At 41.6% G+C, this 24,910-nt stretch overlaps 1 protein-coding gene across 1 annotated transcript in view; it reads right to left on the reverse strand.

The window, feature by feature from the left end:
- The window catches only part of LOC137377334 (growth arrest-specific protein 2), a 198,408-nt gene extending 189,587 nt beyond the window's left edge, over positions 1 to 8,821 (reverse strand). The window contains exons 1-2 of the mRNA XM_068046916.1: positions 8,629 to 8,821; positions 7,066 to 7,230 (exon numbers count right to left, since the gene is read on the reverse strand). Coding sequence (XP_067903017.1) covers positions 7,066 to 7,207 — 142 coding nt within the window. The 5' untranslated portion in view covers positions 7,208 to 7,230; positions 8,629 to 8,821. The remainder of the gene's footprint in view (positions 1 to 7,065; positions 7,231 to 8,628) is intronic.
- Positions 8,822 to 24,910: the final 16,089 nt, after the last annotated feature.

Genomic DNA, 24,910 nt, shown 5'->3' on the forward strand with positions numbered 1-24,910 from the left:
GTCACCACACTTAAAAGATCATAAGGAGACCATCTGTGCCAGCTCTCTGAATTCTCTAAATCTATGATTTTGAACCCCTAAATGTTTTTGTATGAATATGAGAAAATATGACCCACCCTGCTCTTTCTAAATAATCAATGGGAACAATTGCTGATTGTTATGTTGAACGAGAAGGTAAACATTTTCTTTTTGAATACATTTACAATGTCGCCATATATAGTGACCAGAGCAATTCTGCATCTTCCATGGGTTATTCCTAATGTCATCAACTTTCCCAAACTTATTTAATCTGATACAAAAGCATATAAATAACCAGGGTAAAATCTTCAAGTATAGAACATTTTTGTAAAATTTATCTTACCACTAAATATAATCAAATCCAAAAACGTAATATTAAAGCTTATCTTAGTCAACTCTGGCCAGTCCACTTCATGTGTGAGGTTCCCATGATCATGAAAACATATGCCCATAATTCCTCCAGTCTTCAACCTGGCTAGGATCACGCCTGATGGTGCCCTCCAACATTAATACAGCCAGAGTTTTCTAGGCCAACGGAAGGGCAGCTCAGTTAGACATTCAGGCAGGTGCAAATGCCACTTTAGGTGCATCTTTGGCATTCATCTTCTCATAAGTAAGGAAAGACATACTTGCCCTAGAGAGAGTGCAACAAAGGTTCACTGGACTGGTTCCTGGGATGAGGGGATTGTCCTATGAGAAGAGATTGTGTAGACTAGGCCTATATTTTCTGGAGTTTAGAAGAATGAGAGGTAATCTAATTGAAAAATATAAAATTCTTAAGGGGCTTGATAGGGCAGATGCTGATAAAATGTTTTCCCTGGCTAGGGAATCTAGAACACGGGGTTACAGTTTCAGAATAAGGAGTCAGCTATTTAGGACTGAGATGAGGAAAAATTTCTTCAAAGGGTTGTGAATCTTTGTAATTCTGTATCACAGAAGCTTTGGATACTCAATCGTTGAGTATATTGGTTGATAGATTTTTGGGTACCAAGGGAATTAATGAATATGAGGATAGTGTAGGAAGGTGGAGTTGAGGAAGAAGATCAGCCATGATCTTGTTGAGTGGCACAGCAGGCTTGAAATAGCCTTCTCCAGCTACTACTTCTTATGTTCTTATGTCAGTTGGAAACTTTGTACCCACCTGCCATGGTTGGGGAAGGGGAATTGCTTAGACATCCCCCCGTCACAACCGCCACCCCAAGCCCTGACCATTATTTTGTCAGTCCCTGAGCGAGGGGGCAGATCTACAATATTTTTAAAATTATGCTGGTGTTCAGGACTCTTGTCACGGTACAGGTCAGTACACTGCCACTCACTTGGCACATCAGCCTCCATTGATACACTGAGTCCCATTGGAGCCAGAGGAGCAGGAATTCCTAGTCCATTATCCTGACTGTTTGTCCAGCTGACATTTGTCTTTTAAGGTGCAGGTGGAGGTTCTAAACCTTACAAGGCAACCAGGAAATCACGCCTACCAAAACAAAAGTTCCGAGACCTAGCCCAACTGGATCTCCACCATTTTTCATGAAGTTATAAGTCTCCCACCAGATTTATAGTGGAGAGTGGGCAAAACACAGAAGGAATTTCAGGCCAAAGTGTTTCCTGCAGTAAAAGAAAAAGGTCATTTGCCAATTATGGATACCTGAAATACAGCAGAAAATGCTAGAGATACAAAGCATCTCTGAAGAGAAAAGACAGGTTATAACATTTTGTGTATGTATCCTTCATTGGAACCTTTCTGATGAAAACTGCATACCGAAAAATTCTTAATCTGTCTTTTCTCATTAAAAATACTGGCTGATCTGCTGTGTATTTACTAACATTTCTGGTTTTATTTCATGTTTCGTACTTACACTGTAATTATTTTTTTCCTCAGGAATTTCACAGATGATTTTAATACTTATGCTGGATTCAATTAAATTACCTATGCAGAAAAGGCTGCAAAGGTATTAATGCCCAACTTTCTGAAAAATGTGCTTGAACTGGCAAATGGCACAGGCTTACCTGCAGTGACAGCTCAGGAGGGTCAGCCACAACAAATTTTCCAACAGAAGCTCCTATTCCTTATTTGAATAGACTACTCACAAGTGATAAGCTTGCCGAGGAGGCTTGGACTGTAGCATTCCTTTCAAGAACCCTAAGGTGTAGGGGCATTGCTCTGGAAATTGTACTTGGCTTCATGGAGCTTAAGGATCAGGAAGAATTGGAGACAAATGATGAGAAGAAGCTTTGCCTGCATCTGAGGGGCATTATATCGGCCTTTCATTGCAGAAATATGACGGTCCTTAGCCCAGCTATTGATCAATCCATCCCTTTTTGTATGCTTTTCTGCCAGATGTCTGGCATCTGGTACAAGATATAATTTCTGTCACCAGGTAACACTCCCATCAAAATCAATAGCCCTTTTACTGAAATATTTATAGGAGCACATTTTTTTCTATGAGTGCCTACTGAGGTAAAAGCTGCTCATGGTTTTCCTGCCTTCAGGCCACTTGCATGGCCCAGGCATACTCCAGGCACAGGACTGCCCCGTATCTGGACCGTGTGTCTACAAATCAGGGAAGAAACATAAGCACATTACAGACCTGAGAAACTTGCAGCTGCATTTCAGATTGCCATTAGCAAAGCCTTTTTGCTGCTGCTGGGATCAGTAACCAGAAGCCTTAAATGCAAGGCCAGCAAATATTTTAGTATTTGACTGCACAATCTTCAGCCTACTCCAGGATTCTGCAATCTGCTGGGCAGCCTATGTCTTCAGGCAGCCCCTATCCTGTGATGCCCATTGAGTGGATCCACAGCAAAATGAGAGGGGAGGCCAAAAGCACCCTTCTCATATTATTGTACCAATGCTGGGCCTGAACCTACTACAGGTGCAGGTCAATTTATGAATAAGCCCATGAAATCCTGGGCAGCCTGGCAGGCATACACCTCATGTAACAAGTCTTCACTCCTTTTTCATCTTCACTTTTCATGGGGAATGCCAATTTCCCAGGCATGGTGAAGAGAAAAATCTGCCCTATAGTCTTTTCCACTCATTAGGCTAATACGTCCTTCAATGATTGGATCCTTAACAGAAGTGCCTGATCAATGTAAGTAAATTAATCAAGCCAATGATAAACCACGGCACATGGTGCAGAAGGCCATTCAAGAGGGGGACCAAAAAGACAAGTGGTAGTTATAGGGGATTCTATAATTAGGGGGATAGATAATATCCTTTGCAAGCCAGATCGGGAGTCCCGCATGGTGTGTTGCCTGCCCGGTGCCAGGGTGCAGGACATCTCTGACCGGCTTGAAAGGATATTGGAGCGGGAGGGGGAGGATCCAGTTGTTGTGGTCCACATTGGGACTAACAACATAGGCAAGGCTAGGATGGAGGACCTGTTTGGGGCAGACTATGAAAGAAGCAGAAAGGAAGGATAACTCAGGAGTTATTATTAGAGATGTTGGAAATCATGAGGGTAAGAAAGCTAGCATAAAGGCACTTTACCTGAATGCTCGTAGCATTCGTAACAAGGTTGATGAGTTAACGACACAAATCATCATGAATGAATATGATTTGGTAGCCATTACGGAGACATGGTTACAGGTTGGTCACGACTGAGAGTTAAATATCCAGGGGTACCAGACTATTCGGAAGGACAGACAGGAAGGTAAGGGAGGTGGTGTAGCTCTGATATTCAAGGACGACATCAGGGCGGTGCTGAGAGATGATATAGGTTCTATGAAGAATGAGGTTGAATCCATTTGGGTGGAAATTAGAAACTCTAAGAAGAAAAAGTCATTGATAGGCGTAGTCTATAGGCCACCAAATAATAACATCACATTGGGGCGGGCAATAAACAAAGAAATAACTAATGCCTGTAAAAATGGTACGGCAATTATCATGGGGGATTTTAATCTACATGTAGATTGGTCGAACCAGCTCAGTCAGGGTAGCCTTGAGGAGGAGTTCGTTGAGTGTATCCGTGATAGTTTTCTTGAACAGTATGTAATGGAACCGACGAGGGAGCAAGCTATCCTCGATCTAGTCCTGTGTAATGAGACAGGAATAATTAATGACCTCATAGTTAGGGATCCTCTTGGAAGGAGTGATCACAGTATGGTTGAATTTAGAATACAGATGGAGAGTGTGAAGATAAAATCCAATACCAGGGTCCTGCGCTTGAACAAGGGGGACTACAATAGAATGAGGGAGGACTTGGCTAAAGTAGACTGGAAACAAAGATTTTATGGTGGGACAGTTGACGAGCAGTGGAGGACTTTCAAAGCAATTTTTCAAAGTGCTCAGCAAAAGTATATTCCAGTGAAAAGGAAGGACTGGAAGAAAAGGGGTAATCTGCCATGGGTGTCTAAGGAAATAAGGGAGGCTATCAAATTGAAAGAGAAGGCATGCAAAGTGGCCAAAAACAGCATGAAACTAGAAGATTGGGAAAACTTTAAAGATCAACAGAAAGCCACAAAAAGAGCGATAAAGAAAAGTAAGATAGAACATGAGAAAAAGCTAGCACAGAATATAAAGACAGATAGCAAATGTTTCTATAAATATATAAAACAAAAAAGAGTGGCTAAAGTAAACGTTGGTCCTTTAGAGTATGAGAAGGGGAATTTAGTTATGGGATATGATGAAATGGCCGAGGCATTGAACAGGTATTTTGTATCGGTCTTCACAGTGGAGGACACTAATAACATGCCAGTAATTGACAAAGAGACGAACGTAGGTGAGGACCTGGAAACAATCATTATTACGGAAGAGGTAGTGTTGGGCAAGCTAATGGAGCTAAGGATTGATAAGTCTCCTGGCCCTGATGGAATGCATCCCAGGGTACTAAAAGAGATGGCGGGAGAAATAGCAGGTGCACTGGCGGTAATTTTCCAAAATTCGCTGGACTCTAGGGTAGTCCCAGCAGATTGGAAAACAGCAGATGTGACGCCACTGTTTAAAAAGGGAGGTAGACAAAAGATGGGGAATTATAGACCGGTTAGCTTAACCTCTGTAGTGGGGAAGATGCTTGAGTCTATTATCAAGGAAGAAATAGCAGGGCATCTCGATAGAAATTGTCCCATTGGGCAGACGCAGCATGGGTTCATGAAGGGCAGGTCATGCTTGACAAATCTTTTGGAATTCTATGATGACATTATGAGCAAGGTGGACAAGGGGGACCCAGTGGATGTGGTGTACCTAGATTTCCAAAAGGCCTTCGACAAGGTGCCGCACAAGAGGCTGCTGCATAAGATAAGGATGCATGGCGTTAGGGGTAAAGTATTAGCATGGATAGAGGATTGGTTGACTAACAGGAAGCAGAGAGTGGGGATAAATGAGTGCTATTCTGGCTGGCAATCAGTCACTAGTGGTGTGCCTCAGGGATCGGTGTTGGGACCGCAATTATTTACAATTTATATAGATGATTTGGAGTTGGGGACCACGTGTAGGGTGTCAAAGTTTGCAGATGACACTAAGATGAGTGGCAGAGCAAAGTGTGCAGATAACTGTGAAACTTTGCAGAGGAACATAGATACATTGAGTGAGTGGGCAAAGGTCTGGCAGATGGAATACAATGTTAATAAATGTGAAGTCATTCATTTCGGTAGGAGTAACAGTAAAAAGGATTATTTCTTGAATGGTAAAAAGTTGCAGCATGCTGCTATGCAGAGGGACCTGGGTGTCCTTGTGCATGAATCGCAGAAGGTTGGTCTGCAGGTACAGCAAGTAATTAGGAAGGCAAATGGAATTTTGTCCTTCATTGCTAAAGGGATTGAGTTTAAAAGCAGAGAGGTTATGTTGCAGCTGTATAAGGTACTGGTGAGGCCGCACCTGGAGTACTGTGTGCAGTTTTGGTCTCCTTACTTGAGAAAGGATGTACTGGCACTGGAGAGGGTGCAGAGGAGGTTCACTAGGTTAATTCCGGAGTTGAGGGGGTTGGCTTATGAGGAGAGACTGAGTAGATTGGGATTATATTCATTGGAATTCAGAAGAATGAGGGGGGATCTTATAGAAACATATAAAATTATGAAGGGAATAGATAAGATACAAGTAGAGAGGATGTTTCCACTGGCAGGTGAAGCTAGGACAAGAGGGCATAGCCTCAAGATTAGAGGGAGCAGATTTAGGACTGAATTGAGAAGGAACTTCTTCACCCAGAGGGTTGTTAATCTATGGAATTCCTTGCCCAGTGAAGTAGTTGACGCTACTTCAGTAAACGTTTTTAAAGCTAAGGTAGATATCTTTTTGAACAATAAAGGAATTAAGGGATACGGTGAGAGCACAGGTAAGTGGATCTGAGTCCACAAAAAGATCAGCCATGATCTTATTGAATGGCGGAGCAGGCTCGAGGGGCCGGACGGCCTACTCCTGCTCCTAGTTCTTATGATCTCAGGATAACAAAGGCTGGTACATGATTCCTTCTTCCCAAGATGAAACAACATTGCCTTAAACTTTTGCAACTTGCAATACTAACTATACTGTAAATACTAATAAAACTAGTAGATCTCCCATGGCACTTCTCACAAGTAGTCAAGGACTTAGGGTGCACAATGGATCTCAATGTTTCAAGACAAAAATACTTGGCGACTTTACTGATAATATGCAAGATGTATAGATGTGCAGAAATCACTCCATAAATAAATGAATGAGATGTGTAATCTGCTTTAACAGACTTCTAAACTACAAGGTTCTGAGCTTATCTTTAAAGGCTCAGGTTGCCACCAAAATAGCGTTGCAAAAAAAAAATTGAAAATCCTAATTAATTATTTTATATCTGTACACTTAGAATTAAGCACATAGCTATGCATTGAAAAAATGGAAGGGTGGAAAGATACAACCAACACCAAGATTCCTGTATTCCTGTTTTGAGACAAGCTAGATGAACCATCAGGTCTTTTCCTATCCAGTATTTTCGTTTGTTTACATTCTAGCTGACGAAAGCAGATACTTTTGCAGAAGGGCTCTTATCAACAGCTAAACTACTTCCAAAGCCCCTGAACAAGCTTGAAAAGGTCTCATTTTCAATAAATTGAATCAGGTACCAAGCATTAAAATTGTAACCTTACCTAGTAAATTTGTTAACCATAGAGCCAAGTCTTCTTTCATTGGTAATAAACTAGCTTCATGCCTGCTTGCCAACCATTGACTATATTGGTGCACATCAGACAGGCTTGGCCCAGGCTCCTTGGGACTGAACGTGCTGTACATCTTTCCTTATCCACTTGTAATATCTAACAGAAAAAAAGATAAAGTCTGTGATGATATAGAAGGAATAGCAACAGGTGACGATGCACCAGAGCACAAACTTTATTTTTGTTCAGAAGTATATTAGTCTTTATTCCTCAGTAGTTGAAATGAATGCGAAAACAATGAAAGCAAATAAAGGCACAAAACGTTTTTATCTGTACACATTGATTCAAACTCAAAATAACATAAATTACTATTGCTTGCACTCATGGTAAAGAATCTTACCTCAACGTCTTACCTCAACATTTACTTGAGAATCAAGAAGGCTTACATCAATTAAAAAAAATCAAACTATACACTTTCATTAAGTATAAAGCATTTTTAAATATTTTAAATTTTACCGTGTTCACAAACTACAGCAGTACTTGGCTACAAATGGCACTGCACAATGTTGCTTGCTAAAGAAACTTCCAATTATACACCTTTTCCAGAACAGTCCTTTCTGTGCCTGAATCTGAGCTAACATCTCAAGTTTCAAGCAGCATTACAGTGACCTGGTTTAGTACAGTTTACAATATGCCTAATGGCATGCGGTAGTCTGTTCCTTTTTCAGCAGGACTAGAAAGCATAATCACTCCCCTCTATAACGAACAGTGGGTTTTTATATAAGCCTGCATAGTAGAGCATTCATTCCATCTTCTCAACACAGAGCAATGTTAAAATGTTTTGTCTCATCCGTAATTTAAACTATCAAACTGATATTTTTAAAAGGGTTGCACATGAAAAGTGTAAGCAATTATAGAGGCATCTGCAATTTTATCAGCACTTTTTTCAACAATTAGTCTATCACAGACACTAAAAACCGTCTACGTAAACAAAGTGCGCCTAAGTTAAGCTTTCTCTGTGTAACATAGGTGGTGATTAATTACACAATGCATTATTGACACTCAAATTACTGCTTTATTATAATTGACATGATATTGAAATAATAATCTGCAAATTATGGAGGACTTGATAAGCAAAATTAATCTAAAACCTCCTTTCTTTTGAGATTTTTTTCCAGTTTTCCTTCATAATCACATCAAGGCCGTTGGATGAACTGAAATTGAGTTTTCATGCAAAAACTTATAGGACAATTCAGTGCTTAAAAATTAATACATTCAAATAAATAACTCTTAAAATGTAAAAGCTTCATATAACGGTATAAAAACAGTGACTTTGTCATACATCGGATACCTCGTACGTTTTCATTTGCTTGTGACCCATACATGTTGCTAAAATGATACGTTCTTAAGTGTTTCAAATCGTATGTTCAGACTGCGATCAGCCTGATAATGTGCCAGAGAGCCGCTTTTTAGCTCTCAATATCGTGCTTTATTACTATAGTACTACAGTGTCGTGGAAGTTCATAGTTGCAGACTAATCACTGCATTGCTCCTCACCCACTTCGAGCGGTTCCGTTCTGTAGATTTCACTCAGTTTCTTCTGCAATGCAACACTCTGCGGACCAACCTTGCTCGTACGCATATACGGATCAAACAGCGCTTTCCACAAACGTCTCCTTGCATGACCGATTCTTCAGTTCATCAAGTGTGTGCATCTTAGGTTGAAGCATTCTGGTAGTGCCGACTAGAGAGGAACACCACATTTCCTACACATTCACATCGTCCTGTCAAACGAGAACGGAAGTCAATGGCTACAAATACCTTTCCACTACCAAACACTCATTGTCAAAGATTGCCCCTGAAACGCGCGTATAGATTTCAGCATCAGGCAAAGCCAGATTGTTCGAATATTGAATTGGGGATTTTTTTTAACGGTAGACAAAAATAGAATAATTTCATCACATGAGTTGCATGGCATTGGGTTTTCTAATAACTGACAATTAATTTGGCAGTGCACAAAAGCCTATTAATCGACCAGTTATCGCTTCAACTTTGTGCTGACTCATTTTATCTTTTTTCACTTCGTTTCATCAGTTTGATACTTTATTTAGAAATATTTATCGGAAAGTCAACTGGCATAGTGTGTGATTCTTTTGTAATAATAGATCAAGTAACTGACAATGTCTTTGTCACTCGTAGCAATGTGTTTACAATTCGTGCCTGTGTTACATTGCTGGGAACATGCTCCGCTTGCCACGTTCAACGATTCAGATGGGCATTTAAAAGCTTTTGGTATCATCTGGAGGACAGGCAGTCGTAGCCAACATTCCTTCCTTACCAATAACGCTAAAAACAAATAAGCTTGTCATTAAAACATCGCTGTTTGTGGGATTTTTTTGTGCATAAAATGGTTTCTGCTTCTTTACGTAGGAATATTCACAGCATTTCAAAGTAGTTGTTTGGCTTCGGGATGTAACACATTTCCAGTTTAATCCTGTTTCTTTTTTGAGTTTACACTGAATCTGCAGTATTAGTTCATTTTTTTAGATTTAAGAAATGAATGTCTCACAATCCGACCAACACTCCCTCATACGTTTTCCCATGTATCATCACACAATAGTGACACATTTGATTATTTGAGAAGCACCAGTTGCTGCCAACAGTATTCCGAGAGTAGCCTGGATTTGCCAACAAGGGGCAGTCGTACTCTCTTTTAGTGCAGGGGGTGCTATCAATGCAGAGAAGGCAATTTAAAGGATACTCATATCTCCACCAGGGTAGATGGCCATAATTTTCCGAGTATCTACGAACCCTCGGTTGGTAATGGGTCCTATTGTTGGCAAGGCAGCACCTGCCCTTGATTCTCAATATCCCCTAGGTAGGTTACCAGAGCTTTAACAAATCCACTCTTTGCAAGATTTACCACTAGGTCAACCCTTTGGAAGAGGGTTTCTAACTGGTGTCACTGTATACTAACAGATCATCCAGGTACACTCCACAGTTGTATAGGCCAGCCACTACCTGGTTCATCAGCCTTTGGAAGGTGGCTGGGGCATTTCTTAATTCAAATGGCATCACCCAGCACTGGAGTAAGACATCTGGGGTGACAAAACCCAAGATCTCTTTAGTGTGGCCAGTATCCTCTTAACAAGTCTAATTTTATTATGTAGGTGGCATTCCCTACTCTATTGATACAGTCTTCCAGGCAGGGAATTGGGTAGGATGCAGCTCTGGTGGTCACTGCATTAATCTTCCCATGATCGATGCAGAGCCATATTGAGCCATCAGGCTTGGGCATGAGCACAACTGGGGAACTCCAGCTGCTCTGACTGGGCTCAATCAGCTTGTACTCCAGCATGTACTGAATTTCCTTCCAAAGTTTCCCAGGACCTAGGTGATAGGGATTTGCTTTATGGGAGGGGTCTAAATCCACATTGTGTAGGACTAGGGTTGTGCACCCTGGTTTGTTCCTTCAGATCTCTTTAAACACTGTGAGCAGCCTTATTAGATGCCCTCAATAGGAATTTGGAATTTTTGGTGGTACGCCTCTGGTACCAGCTCATATGCACTCAGGATAGCATTTTTGGTTATTTCATAGTTTTATTAACTCTCATTGGACAATAGGGAGTAAACGTCATGGACTTTTCCTGTTAATTTGTTTTGCAGTAGCCGGGTCTAGCGGTCTGTTGGCCACTTCAACTGTTTTGCAAGTTTTTCAAATGGATGCTTCCACAGCCCCTTCATTGAACTTTGGTATCAGCTGGGAGAACATTAAGAGCTCAGCACTTGGGCCTGAGCGCAAGGTAGCTCCCTCACTAATGGTGCCTTCAGTGGGTACGTTAGGTCTTCCCCTATTCAATTCGAGCTGCCTTATCTCTTTATCCAGCTTCTCCTTCTGGAAAGATTTTTATTTCTCTCTTTCCTGGAATTCTGTTACATCCTTCCATTCCTGGAGTTCTATTTCTCTTTCCTTTTCTTTTTCTTGGAATTCTAGTTCTAGTCTCCACAGTTCCATCTATATCTTGACTATTACTACTGTCTGTTTTAAATTCTATGCCTGTCCCCAGTTCTTCAGTTTTAATTTCAAATGGTTGGCCACAACCTTCAGGCTTTTGGGCTTCCTAGCTTTTGGACAGATATTTATCTCTAAATGCCTAGATATACTCCTTAACACTTCAACAGATAGGACTTTTAAATTGTCCCAAGTCACTTCACTCTGTTTGGGGAAGTTATTGGCCTCAAATGTGGACATTGTAGTACTCTACACTGAAAACCACAAGAAAACCTGTATTAAAGTTTAAAAAAAATTATTGCTAGGGATCAATTTGGTTTCCTGCTTCCAATTTCTCATTTGTGTTTGGGTTTGATTGGGAACGTAGTCCCCTCCCCCCCCCCCGCCCCCCCAAATTTCTGTTACAATCAGGTGAGAAAGGGTTGAAGGGCTTCCCGCTTTTCTCTCTTCTTGTTTGACCACAATAGATTTTTTTTTAAGTGGACATACTTAGCAATTCAGTGAGAATTTACTTGTTTACGCCTTGTGATCATAACAAAGAGCCAATCGGACAGGTTTTCTTGAGTTTAACAAAGAAAGAGGTTAACTTTATTGTACTTAAACCGATCTAAGTAGAAATAATAAAATACACTCCAACTTTAACACACACACACACACAAATAGGTTACAGAGTGGGGAAGGATAGATTGGTCGAATTAGAGTCCAGAGAAATAAAAGGAGTATGCAGTCTGTGGAGGTTGATTACTCGGCTGGATTCAGGCTGAATTCAGCGATCGGGCAGCTTTCCATTGGTGGTCCTGAGGCATCCGATTCGAAGATCTGGACGCTGATTCGGTGGTTCTCTGGCTTCCAGTTTGAAGATGTGGATGCCGATTCTCCAGGAGACAGCAATGATGCTGAATTCCTTCGAGGGAGAGTCTCTGTCTGTTATTTTCAGCAGTTACTCTACTCTCAGTAGTTCCCCTGACAGGCTTAAGTCGTTAAGCACAATGAGCATTGATTGGTGGACAGACTAACACAATCAAACCCAGATCAATTAAACCACTGAACACTACAGTCAGCAGAAGGGAATATGTTTATGGTCAGAAGGCAGAGGTTGAAGCTTGCAAGGGTTGAGTGGTTCTTCTCCACTAGTTTAATATTCAGGTTTCCAGCCAGTGGATTAAAAAGAAATCATTCGACCTAGCACATCTTCGTGAAAATAGTGTAGATGGCTAGTATAGTAGGTTGTTTACTGTTGTTTCATCTCTGAGTCCTAGGTTGGAATCCAGTGCAAGCTGCTGAGATGCCACCTCTTGTCTCTTCATTGACTATAATGGTCCCAAGTGAAATTAATTTGACAGTTTCAACCTAATTTCTACTGGAAACAGGCCCTTGAAATAAAACAGATCAAAACGTGTCATAATTCAACATGTGATAGTGGCAAAATGTACACTGTGCACAGTAAAGGGAGCTTTACTCTGCGTCTATCCTGTGCCTGAGTTATAACTGACCAGGAATGCTCAATGTTGGCAGTGGATGATATAAGTGTTCCTTTACATCAACACTGGCATGTCTCACCAAGATTAGCTCAACACTCCAAATAAAATGCAACTGGGACTACATTGTGGATGAAAACAAGATACTAGAATGAATATGTTTGGAGCCATGGGGTTAAAATATGGTAACTTTTAACAATAAATACTTAAACTAGGTTGCAAAATTGCTTTGGATGGGAGAAAAAAAAAGGAGTACATTAATACAGAGCAGCAAGCCAACATCAAAGGGAAGGCTGTAATGAAAGGTAATTAGAATGACTTGGAGAAGAAGTCCTCAAAATTGGTGAAGCCAGAAGTAAATTTGGAGACAAATCAACAAACCACAAAACCATACTGAAAATAAATCTGGACAGAAAAGGATAGCCAAATAAAAGCTTTTAAAAGTTACACACCTAACTATTAATGAAGGTCAATACAGTATCAACAAACTAAAATTTGTGGAATAACAGAATTAATGATAATGAGGAACAAAAAATGTTGAACTTCTAAGTTGGCTAGATAGAGTAGAAGCTGAGAGATTGTTCCCACTGGTCAAGGAGTCTAGAACACGGGGACACAATCTTAGGATAAGGGGTCAATCATTTAGGACTGAGATGAGGAGAAATTACTTCACTCAAAGGGTTGTGAATCTTTGGAATTCTCTACCCCAGAGGGTTGTGAATGCTTCATCATTGAATATATTTAAGGCTGGGATAGATAGATTTTTGGTTTCGCAGGGAATCAAGGGATTTGGGGAGCAGGCAGGAAATTGAAGCCCAAGATCAGCCATGATCGTATTGAATGGCGGAGCAGGCTCAATGGGCCATATAGTCTACTTCTGCTCCTATTTCTTGTGTTCTTGTGTTATATGTGGAATGAAAAGTGTTCATATTATGTTATCAAGGACATTGTTTAAATCTCAGGACATATTTTATAATACAAAGGTTAAAGTGTTCAGAGGGGTTAGAATGAATGAAGAGTGAGGATAACATTACAAATAATACTTACCATTACTAGCCAGGGAAATTTTGACAATAAGAAATGGTGAATGTAGCCCAGAAAGAAAGCTGTTGGGAGTTGATTCAGGTGGAAATCTGTGGAAGTAGGGGATGCAACTAATATTTTAAAAACAACTACAGACTGAGACCAAACAACAATATTATTATGTGACCACTTAAGTAAATTACAGTTTTTCTTATGATGTAATGGGATATAAATCCACTAAATGTTGAATAAAATCCATAAAACTAATTAAAGACTGCATCTTAACTCTGTTTGTTAAAGACAAGAAAGAAGACTTTATTATTAGAATGAATTTCTGGCATTGCAAGTCCAATGGATAGTCTCAGAAATCCAGATGTGCACTGCACATGATTATCCAACCATTTTATCTCAGATTTAGCTTGATATAAACTTCTTCAATTGTTATGGTATGTATGGGGTTAAAAACAATTCTGCTTACAAAGGAATGTTCCACTCCATTTTGACATGACAGTTTGCAACAATTTGATGGTTTGTCTGAAGTGAAAACAAAGGGAGGGGGCTAAGCCATTCAATTCAAGTATAAGCATTCCATTTGAGTTGTTCAAATATGCATTTGGGAATTTTTTTTGACCAATTATTTAAATTTTCAGTTCACCATACTGTTTCTAAGATATTTAACAGCCTGTCCTTTTGAAATCAGAGAGTCCGTTTGAAGCCTTTGCAGAGAGTGAGTTAGTGTAAAAAAGGGGGAAAACAAATTGGAGTCATTAGTGCATGACCTTATCACTGCTCACATCAAACTCTATTTGCCATAGTTTTGTGCACATTGTCTATGTCCCTTTGAAACTTTCTGCTCCCATCTGCACTACTTAATATTCCTCCTAACTTAATGCAAATTCGGATATACAACTTTCTACTCTTTCTTCCAAGTCATTAATAAATATGATGAAAAGCTGAGGTCCCAGAACAGATGCCAATCAGAGTACGTTGCTGATCTTTGGCTGAAGATCATTATCAGATCGTTATTCTATTCTAAAGGTGTGAAATAATAAAGTTAATGGGGCTTACTTTCTTCTGCATGAATAAGTCAGTTCTAAATGGTTAGGAGTTGATGCACCCTGTTTGAAAGGTCAAGTTTTAATAGCACTGAACACCTTAGTGCAGCTATATATGCATACTTATTCACAGCATCTGGAGCAGGTTCAAATAGTTCGGAGAGTGAACTAGTGCTAGGAGAAGAAAATTGCATAAAAGTGATATTTAAAGATGTGCGACTAATTAAATAGCATGCCACTACAGGGACAGAAAATTCTGAAAGCCTTTAGAGAATGCAAAAGGCACCTCAATCTGCAAGCAAGTTTTATTTTACCTGAAGAGGCTTGGAATTAAGAAGTGGCAGGCAAAAACAAAGAGAAAAGGAGCCATAAATGCAGCAATGAGTCACTGCAAGTGATGCAGCTGCCAACACATGATCCCTAGTTTGATCGCTGTTGAGATTGAGGTGGGCAGATGGAGTATAATGTGGGAAAGTGTAAACTTCTTCATCTTGGCCAGGAAAATAGAAAATCAACAAATTATTTAAATGGAGAGAGATTGCAGAGGGATCTGGATGCCCTGGTACACGAAACACAAAATGTTAGTATGCAGGTACAGCAAGTGATTAAGAAGGCAAATACAATGTTGTTGTTTATTGCAAGGGGAATGGAATATAAAAGTAGAGATGTTTTTCTACAGTTGTACAGGAAATTGGTGAGACCACATCTAGAGTATTGTGTGCAGGTTTGTTCTCCTTACTGAAGAAAGGATATAATTGCATTGGAAGCAGTTCAGAGAAGGTTCACGCAACTAATCCCTGGATGAGAGGGTTATCTTATGAGGAAAGGTTGGACAGGTTGGGTCTGTATTTATTGGAGTTTAGAAGGATGAGAGGTGATCTTTTCTATTTGTTTACGGCGATGTGGGCATCACTGGCCAGGGCAGCATTTATTGCCCATCCCTAATTGCCCATGAGCAGATGGTGGTGAGATGCCTTCTTGAACCGCTGTAGTCCATGTGGGGTAGGTACACCCACAGTGCTGTTAGGTAGAAAGTTCCAGGATTTAGACTCAGCGACAGTGAAGGGACGGTGATATAGTTCCAAATCAGGATGGTATGTGGCTTGGAGGGGAACTTGCATCTGCTACCCTTGTTCTTCTAGGTGGTAGAGGTCGCGGGTTTGGAAGATGCTGTCCAAGGAGCCTTGGTGCATTTCTGCAGTGCATCTTGTAGATGGTACACACTGCTGCCACTGTGCTTCGGTGGTGGAGGGAATGAATGTTTGTGGATGCGGTGCCAATCAAGCGGGCTGCTTTGTCCTGGATGGTGTCAAGCTTCTTGAGTGTTGTTGGAACTGCACCCGTCCAGGCAAGTGGAGAGTATTCCATCACACTCCTGACTTGTGCCTTGTAGATGGTGGACAGGCTTTGGGGAGTCAGGAGATGAATTACTCGCCACAGGATTCCTAGCCTCTGACCTGCTCTTGTAGCCAAGGTATTTATATGGCTACTCCTCTTCAGTTTCTAGTCAATGGTAATCCCCAGGATGTTGATAGTGGGGATTCAGCAATCATCATGAAACATATAAGATCCTGAGGGCACTTGACAGGGTGGATGTTGAAAGAATGTTTCCCCTTGTGGAAGAGATTAAAACTATGGGGCAGTTTAAAAATAAAGGCTCTTCTGTTTAAGACAGGGATGAGGAGAAATTCTTTCTCTCAGAGGGTTGTAAGTCTGTGGAACTCTCTTCCCCGGAGAGCGGTGGAGGCAGGCTCATTGAATGTTTTTTAAGACGGAGGTAGACAGATTCGTGACAAGCAAGGGAGTCAAAGGGTATCTGGGGAGGCAGGAAAGTGTCCACAAACAGATCTGCCATGATCTTAGAGAATGGTGGAACAGTCCCGAGGGGCCAACTAGCCTACTCCTGCTCCTAGTTCACAGAATCACAGGATCGTTACAGTGCAGGAGGCCATTCAGCCCATTGTGTCCGCACTGGCTCTCTGAAAGCACAATCCCCTCAATTCCACTCCCTGCCTTCTCCCTGTAACCGTGCACATTCTTCCTTTTCCTAAAACTGTCTAATTCCCTTTTGAATGCTTCAATTGAAGCTACCTCCACCACATACTCAGGCAGCACATTCCAGACCTTAATCACTTGCTACATGAAAAAGTTTTTCCTCATGTCACTTGTGCACCTCTTACCAAATCCATTAAATCTGTGCCCTCTCGTTCTCGATCCTTTCACGAGTGGGAACAGTTTCTCTCTATCTACTCTGTCCAGACCCCTCGTGATTTTGAATGCCTCTATCATATCAACTCTCAGCCTTCTGTTCTCCAAGGAAAACAGTCCTAACTTCTCCAATCTATCTTCATAACTGAAATTCCTCATTCCTGGAACCATTCTCGTGAATCTTCTCTGTACTCTCTCAAATGCCCTCACGTCTTTCCTAAAGTGCGGCGCCCAGAACTTGACGCAGTATTCCAGCTGAGGCGGAACTAGTGTCTTATACAAGTTCAACATAACTTCCTTGCTCTTGTACTCTATGCCGCTATTAATATAGCCCAGGATACTGTATGCTTTATTAACTGCTCTCTCAACCTGTACTGCCATCTTCAATGACTCATACATATGTACACCTAGGTCCCACTGCTCCTGCACCCCCTTTAGAATTGTACCCTTTATTTTATATTGTCGCTGCATGTTCTCCGTACCAAAATGAATCACTTCACATTTCTCTGCATTGACCTTCATCTGCCACCTGTCTGCCCATTCCATCAACTTGTCTATGCCCTTTTGAAGTTCTACACTATCCTCCTCACAGTGCACAATGCTGCCAAGTTTCGTATCACCTGCAAACTTTGAAATTGTGCCCTGTACACCAAGGTCTAGGTCATTAACATCTATATCAGGAAAAGCAAGGGCCCCAACACTAAACCCTGGGGAACTCCCTACAAACCTTCCTCCAGCCCGAAAAACAGCCATTAACCACCACTCTTTGTTTCTTGTCACTCAGTCAATTTCATATCCATTTTGCTACTGTCCCTTTTATTCCATGAGCTACAAGTTTGCTCACAAGTCTGTTGTGTGGCACTGTATCAAACGCCTTTTGAAAGTCCATGTACACCTGTTACGACCAGGTGAGAAAGGGGTCTAGGGTTCCCTCTCAGCCTTCACCTGGTCTTACTGTAACAGGGGTTAATTTTAAACACACCGTTTTTTTTAGCTCCCCTTAAGTGAATCCTTGTTCACTAACTTCCAATTATAAGGCAAAGAGGTTCTCTTAGGTTTGAAGAAAAAAGGTTGAACTTGATTAAACTTAAACTCTAATTCGGTTAACGCCTACAGATACGCGATGCGCCCATGCTAGCATGCATACGTGATACACACATGCAAATAGACTGAAAAGAGCAGAAGAAATAAAATGGAAAAGTTTGAGACAATATCTGAAGATGGTTTTGGTTACTGTTCTTCGAGCTCACTGTAAAGTCCTTGATTGTAGGTAGGTCTTGCTTTTTGTTGGGGCCCAGTGTTCTTCTTAAACCTTGTTCAATGTAGGAGACTTTTCCCTCTTGAAGTTCAAGTGTCCTCAGTGGGTCCAGAGGTTTGTGACAAAGAGATGGGAGCAGACAGGAGAGGTCTTCTCACTCCAGGATCAAACAGTCTTTCTGAGTTCAAAAACCCTGGATCAGCCAGTTAGTCATGTGACCAGCTGGTTTAACCAGTCCTGGCTTGTGTGGATTGTATCACCTTAGCAATCTCTGGAATGCTCTTCCTTACACTTTCAGTGTCTGGTGATCAAAATCCATTGTGGTCGAATGTGTCAGGGAATAGTCCTTTTGTCTCCACAAGTACTGTCTGTTAGTATGCAATTGTTTTTCAGCTAAGTGTCTGGCAGCCCTTGTCACAGGCTTTCTCTTCTTCCCAGCAAGTTTAAAATCAGTGTTCATATGACAAAAGTAATGTGCCTCATTCTTGGCAGGTGAGGGCCTGCATGATACCTCCACACCTTGTGGAATGAAATGCGATTTGAGAAAAGCGCATTTCATTAAAAAGGGTTGAGAGAGAAAATATAAGATACAGGAAAAAGAATGCATCTCTCTCTCTCAGTCATTCACATTCATTCATAAATCCTAAGACTTATTACAGCCTGTCTTTTCTTGGTAGCAGTGTTGCTTTAAACTGTCCTTTTTTGGCTTCCCAATAAACATGTGGTTCTTTGGGGAGGTTTTTCTTCAGTTTGCCCATTTCCAGGTGTGTCTTTGAGATGGTTAGGTTTAATTAGCCCTGAGTTGGAATTTTTTCTTCCAGGAGTAGGGCGGGCCTATCCTGAACTCTTTCAGTGCTTTGCTGAGTCATGCAAAGGCCTTTGACTTCAGGTGATGGGCGTTTCTCTTTTTTTCTGACTGTGGGGGAGGATTCTTCGCTAATCTCCCGTTTGTCCTTTAGGACACTCCTGCCTGCAGATATTTGTGCAGACTCTACTGCACTCCCCTGTGGCATTTCGACTAGGTTTCTGTGTCCCCTACAGGTCTTTCTTTGTCTCTGCAGGTTCCTGTAAATGCTGTTAGCAACTCTGGTGGGGTGCTTCTAGTGTCTGCATTTACATAGGAGGATGTAGGGTCTAACTTTTTACATTTTTCAGGGTTGGCTGACCGAGCAGTGGGGGTTTTCATCCAGTATTCCTCTCGGACTTCCATTAACCTGCCTTCTTGGTCACTTTTTCCCCTTCCCTTTCTAAACTTTTGTCAGTCGTGCCTGCCGGCTCACTTTTGTTCTTGGCAGGCATCCCTTACAGTTCCCCATCCCTCTGCTGGAGGGTCCTCCTAACACCGGTACAGGACTTAGGGGTGAAGGTTTCACTGTAAGTTGGGATTTCCCCTCAACCTAGCACATGTGGCATCTCCTGCAGTACTCCACCACATCTTTGTGGAGTTTGGCCAGTGAAACTGCTGTCTTCTGCAGGCTTTGGTCTTTCATATACCAGCAGGTACAACCACTGTAGTCTCGTGGGCCTTTCTAATAGTTCTCTCCAGTATCTCTGCGCACCACTAACTGGTGAACTACCGTCCACCCCTTGCTCTCAGGTCTGTGAGAAGAACTCCATTTCTTCATCAGTACCTCATTCTTTAAATAGTAGCAATCAGGGACTCCCTCTGCATCACTTTCAGACTGGGCATCCTGTGCTAACTCCATAATACTGGGTCAGTTCACTGAGCCTCAGCTAGGGAAAATTCATTTGATTCCTTCCCTGGGTTTTCTAACTTTCCAAAGAAAGTCTCGGACAAATGGACCTCATGGCCATCTGCCTGCAGTGCCAATTCATTGTCCTCTGGGGGAACTGTTTTGATCATGGCCTGATTCATTACACATTCATGGAAACTGCAGGGGGACTGTCTCCTGCCACTGCCCTATCTCACTGGCCTCCTGCGGTCTGTCTTTCACTACTGGGGGGAGCTATCACCTTCACCCCCACCAGTTCATTACCTAGGAGCAGGTCAACCCAATCCACAGGCAAACAAGGGACAATCCCTATGGTCACCAGTCTCAAAACTAGCTCACACTCCAGGTGCACCCGGTGTACAGGTACGGGCATACACTGCCCTCCATTACCATTCACCACCATTCTGGTATTCACTGCACTCTCTGGGGGAAAAGTCAGGCCTTTTCCCAGTAAAAGGGATCTGGTGGCCCCAGTGCCCCAGAGAATTTCTATGGGCTTGCTTGTCCCACTTGAGGGGTATGGGGTTACTTTTCCTTCAGACACAAAACTCTGATAACCTTCAGGAATCCTATTAACTTTTCCTGCACTTGCAGTCGTAAATTTCCTGGATTGCACTCACACTACAGTTAAAGCTACAGCTTGCTCTGTTGTGCTCTCCTTCAGGATTCCTTCTTCACTGAGTGGTTGTGCCCTGATTAACCCTCCAGGTTTTCCCTTTATTTTTCAGCAGTCAACTTTTAAATGACCTACCTTATTACAATGGAAGCACACAGGTCTCCAGGTCTCACTCCTGCTCACAGCACCTTCCCTTTTGGCCAGAAGAAGGTCCCCTGTGTCTCCTGTTCTTTCTCTCCCAGGACTGCTTGGTCTCCCATCACCTTCCCACCCTTTGTCCTTTTCGGATTTGTGGAGGTGACTAGGAAAGGTTCTCCCTGGGACACCGACTTATAAATGAAAGGAAACTTATCGGGCAGAACAGCCACTTGCCTGGCTGTCTGAACCTGCTGCTCCTATACATGGGTCTTTACGGAGAGTGGGAGAGAGTGTTTCAATTCCTCTGACAGAATTACTTCTCTGAGATTCTCATAGCTGAGCTGTACTTTAAGAGCCCTCAGTCACTGGTCAAAAGCCAGCTACTTGCTTCTTTCAAACTCCAGATAAGTTTGATTAGTTTGCTTCTTGAGGGTTCTAAACTTTTGGCAATAGGCTTCAGGTACTAATTCCTATGCCCCGAGGATAGCATTTTTTGTCAGTTCATAATTTGATAAACTCTCATCTGGCAACAGGAAATAAACCTCATGGGCTTTTCCGGTTAGCTTGCCTTGTAATAAAAGAGGCCAAATCTCAGATGGCCATTTTAGCTGCCTTGCCAGTTTTTCAAAGGACACAAAAAACACTTCCACATCTTCCTCATTGAATTTTGGGTTTAGTTGAGATAGTTTTAACAAATTCTGTACCCAGCCTGAATTACACTCCTCCATATTGGCCATGCTTTCACTGGGGTTATTCAGTCGCCCTCTAGTTAACTCAAGTCGCTTCAGCTCTCTCTCTTTGCATTCCTTCTGCAAGGTTCTTTCTGTTTCTCTCTCCTCCCTCTCTTTGTCCTCACGTTCCTTCTGGAAGACTCTTTCTTTCTCCCTTTCCAGCCTCTCCCTCTTTTTTTCCCTTCCCTCAAATTCAAGTTTTCTCTGTTCCAATTGTATCTTTGCTAACAATACCCTGTTGGAGTCTGCTTCCAACCCTGTTTCTACTTCTTCAGATTCAAGGGAAAAATGGTTAGCTAGTAGTCTGTGGAGTTGAGACTTTCTAGCCTTGGTACGGACAGTTATCCCACACTGCTCAGCCATTTTTCTCAGCTCCTCCATAGACAGTGCTTTTAATGTATCCCAAGTTATTTCACCCCAGCTTGGGGAGTTACTAGCTTCAGTTGCAGACATATTAGTATTCAAGCACACACAACCACAAGAAAGCCTGTATTGAAATCTTGCTCTTTTTTGATTGGGAACAATTTGGCTTCCCACTTCCAATTTCTCTCGTTTGTCTGTGGGTAAAATCCAGGACGATAGCCCCCAAATTTCTGTTATGACGAGATGAGAAAGGGGTCTAGGGTTCACTCTCAGCCTTCACCTGGTCTCACCATAACAGGGGTTCATTTGAAACACACCTTTTTTTTTGCTTCCCTTTAGTGAATCCTTGTTCACTAACTCCCAATTATAAGGCAAAGAAACTAGCCAAATAGGTTTTCTTAGGTTTAAAGAAAAAAGGTTGAACTTTATTAAACTTAAACTCTAATTCAGTTAAGGCATATGGATACGTGATACACACATGCAGATATAGACAGAAAAGAGCAGAAGAAATAAAGTGGAAAAGTTTGAGGCAATATCTGAAGATGGTTTTGGTTGTTGTTCTTCGAGCTCACGGTAAAGTCCTTGATTATAGGTAGGTCTTGCTTTTTGTTGAGGCCCAGTGTTCTTCTTAAACCTTGTTCGATGTAGGAGACTTTTCTCTCTTGATGTTCATGTGTCCTCAGTGGGTCCAGAGGCTTGTGAGAAAGAGATGGGAGCAGACAGGAGAGGTCTTCTCACTCCAGGAGCAAACAGTCTTTCTGAGTTCAAAAACTCTGTGGCTAGTTCAAGAACTCTGGATCAGTCAGTTAGTCATGTGACCAGCTGGTTTAACCAGTCCTGGCTTTTGTGGATTGTAATACCTTAGCAGTCTCTGGAATGCTCTTCCTTACACCTTCAATGTCTGGTGATCAAAATCCATTGTGGTAGAATGTGTCAGGGAATGGTCCTTTTGTCTCCACAAGTACTGTCTGTTGGTATGCAAATGTTTTTCAGCTAAGTGTCTGGCAGCCCTTATAACAGACCTTCTCTTCGTCCCAGCAATTTTAAAATCAATGTTCATATGACAAAATTAATATGCCTTATTCTTGGCAGATGGTGGCCTGCATGACAACACTACATCAGCAGCATTGCCCTCATCAACCTTTTCTGTTACCTCCACAAAAAACTCCAGCAAGTTAGTTAAATATGATTTTCCCTTAAGAAATCCATGCTGGCTTTTCTTAATTAACTCGCATTTGTCCATGTGACTATTGATTTTGTCCCAAGTTATTTTTCTAGAAGTTTTCCCACAACCCAAGATAAACTGACTGGCCTGTAGTTGCTGGGCTTATCTTTACACCCTTTTTTGAACAAGGGTGTAAAATATGTTCGTATGCTGCATGAATTGCTTACAACAAGGGTTTCCTCTGTGCAATTCCACAGTATTAACAAAAAGATCAGCGTTGCAGCATGCCAACAAGGGATGCAGTCAATTTTCATGCCAAAGTTGACTGTTACTGTTCTTCCATGTGCCTTGTAATATGTGATAAACGCAGTGTGCCCTTAAAGCAGATGCGGCAGACCTACTCTAATCTGGGAAGACTGGTCCTTTGGTGAGTGTGGCAGGGTCTGCAGAAGGGTCATTGACATCTTAGTGGATGCAGCCAATCAAGTAATGCTGGCCCTTGATTAGGTTGATAATTGAATCATAGAAATTAAAGCACAGAAGGAGTCATTCAGCCTAACATCCTTGTGCCAGTCCTCATTCTTTAACTGGTGCCATTTACTATAATTCCTCCTTTTTCCCCATATACTTTAAAATCTATGGCCCTTGTCAACAATTCACTAACCAATGGAAACAATCTTTCACTTTTTACCCTCTAAAATTATCATAGAAACCTGATAATTGCAAAATTACTTAAAATATCAGAGTTCTAGCCATAACACCATTAGCTAATTAATAAATAGGAATTGTTTCTAAATTCATTTCTGCCAACACCTTTTCCTTGACTATGTGGTTTCCTATCAGTTATGGGTTGCATATTTACATAAAATGAACCTCATAAATAATAATAAAAGTGATTGTTACCATTTAGATCCTCTCCCAACATTCTGTGCTCAAAGCAAAAAAGCAATTTCTATGGCCAGGCCTCTGCCTCCTATGATCTGAAACATAAACCTTGTAGGTAGAATGAATGGGTTTGCCTTTTTCTAAACTAACAATTACCCTTTTCTCGAACTCTGCTTTTGAAGGATGTACAGCAAGCATACCCACCTCTCTGATAATAGAAGTAAACTAGACACTGGCAGATTATATAGTCCAGGTTAAAATAACATACAAGTTTATCACAAGAAAGTAATAGACACAGCAGCAAACTAAATTAGGAAGATATTCACGCTGTACTTTGTTTCTTCTGATCATTTAAACTATTCTAAAACAAAATAATAAGTCTTGTAAATACTCAGAATCCTTGTTCAAATTTCTTTAAACTAAGTTTTCTGATGAGGTTTTTATGTGAGTACATTTCTCTGGTCTGACTGATTGCTGGGTTGCTAAAAGTTCAGATGTTCAGAAATATACAGCACTGAAACAGGCCCTTCGGCCCACCGAGTCTGTGCCGACCAACAACCACCCATTTATACGAACCCGACAGTAATCCCATATTCCCTACCACCTACCTACACTAGGGGCAATTTACAATGGCCAATTTACCTACCACCTGCAAGTCTTTGGCTGTGGGAGGAAACCGGAGCACCCAGCAAAAACCCATGAAATCTGGATCCGTAGCACTGTTGGAGATGGCACTGCAGAAGCCAAACACCCTCCTGAGGTGCACACAAATTTGGGTCTAACAAATTTGATTGAATTTTTCAAGGAGGTGACTAGGTGTGAAAGCAGTTGATGTAGTCTACATGGACTTCAGTAAGGTTTTTGATAAGGTCCTGCATGGGAGATTGGTCAGGAAGGTAAGAGCCCATGGGATCCAGGGCAATTTGGCAAATTGGATCCAAAATTGGCTTAGTGGCAGAGGGTGATGGTTGAGGGTTGTTTTTGCGATTGTAAGCCTGTGACCAGTGGTGTACTGCAGGGATCGGTGCTGGGACCCTTGCTGTTTGTAGTGTACATGAATGATTTAGACGTGAATATAGGAGGTACGATCAGTAAGTTCGCAGATGACATGAGAATTGGTGGTGTCGTAAATAGTGAGGAGGAAAGCTTTAGAGTACAGGATGATATAGGTGGC

Source organism: Heterodontus francisci, chromosome 14 (assembly GCF_036365525.1).
Source record: "Heterodontus francisci isolate sHetFra1 chromosome 14, sHetFra1.hap1, whole genome shotgun sequence".
In the NCBI taxonomy this organism is placed as follows: Eukaryota; Metazoa; Chordata; class Chondrichthyes; order Heterodontiformes; family Heterodontidae; genus Heterodontus; species Heterodontus francisci.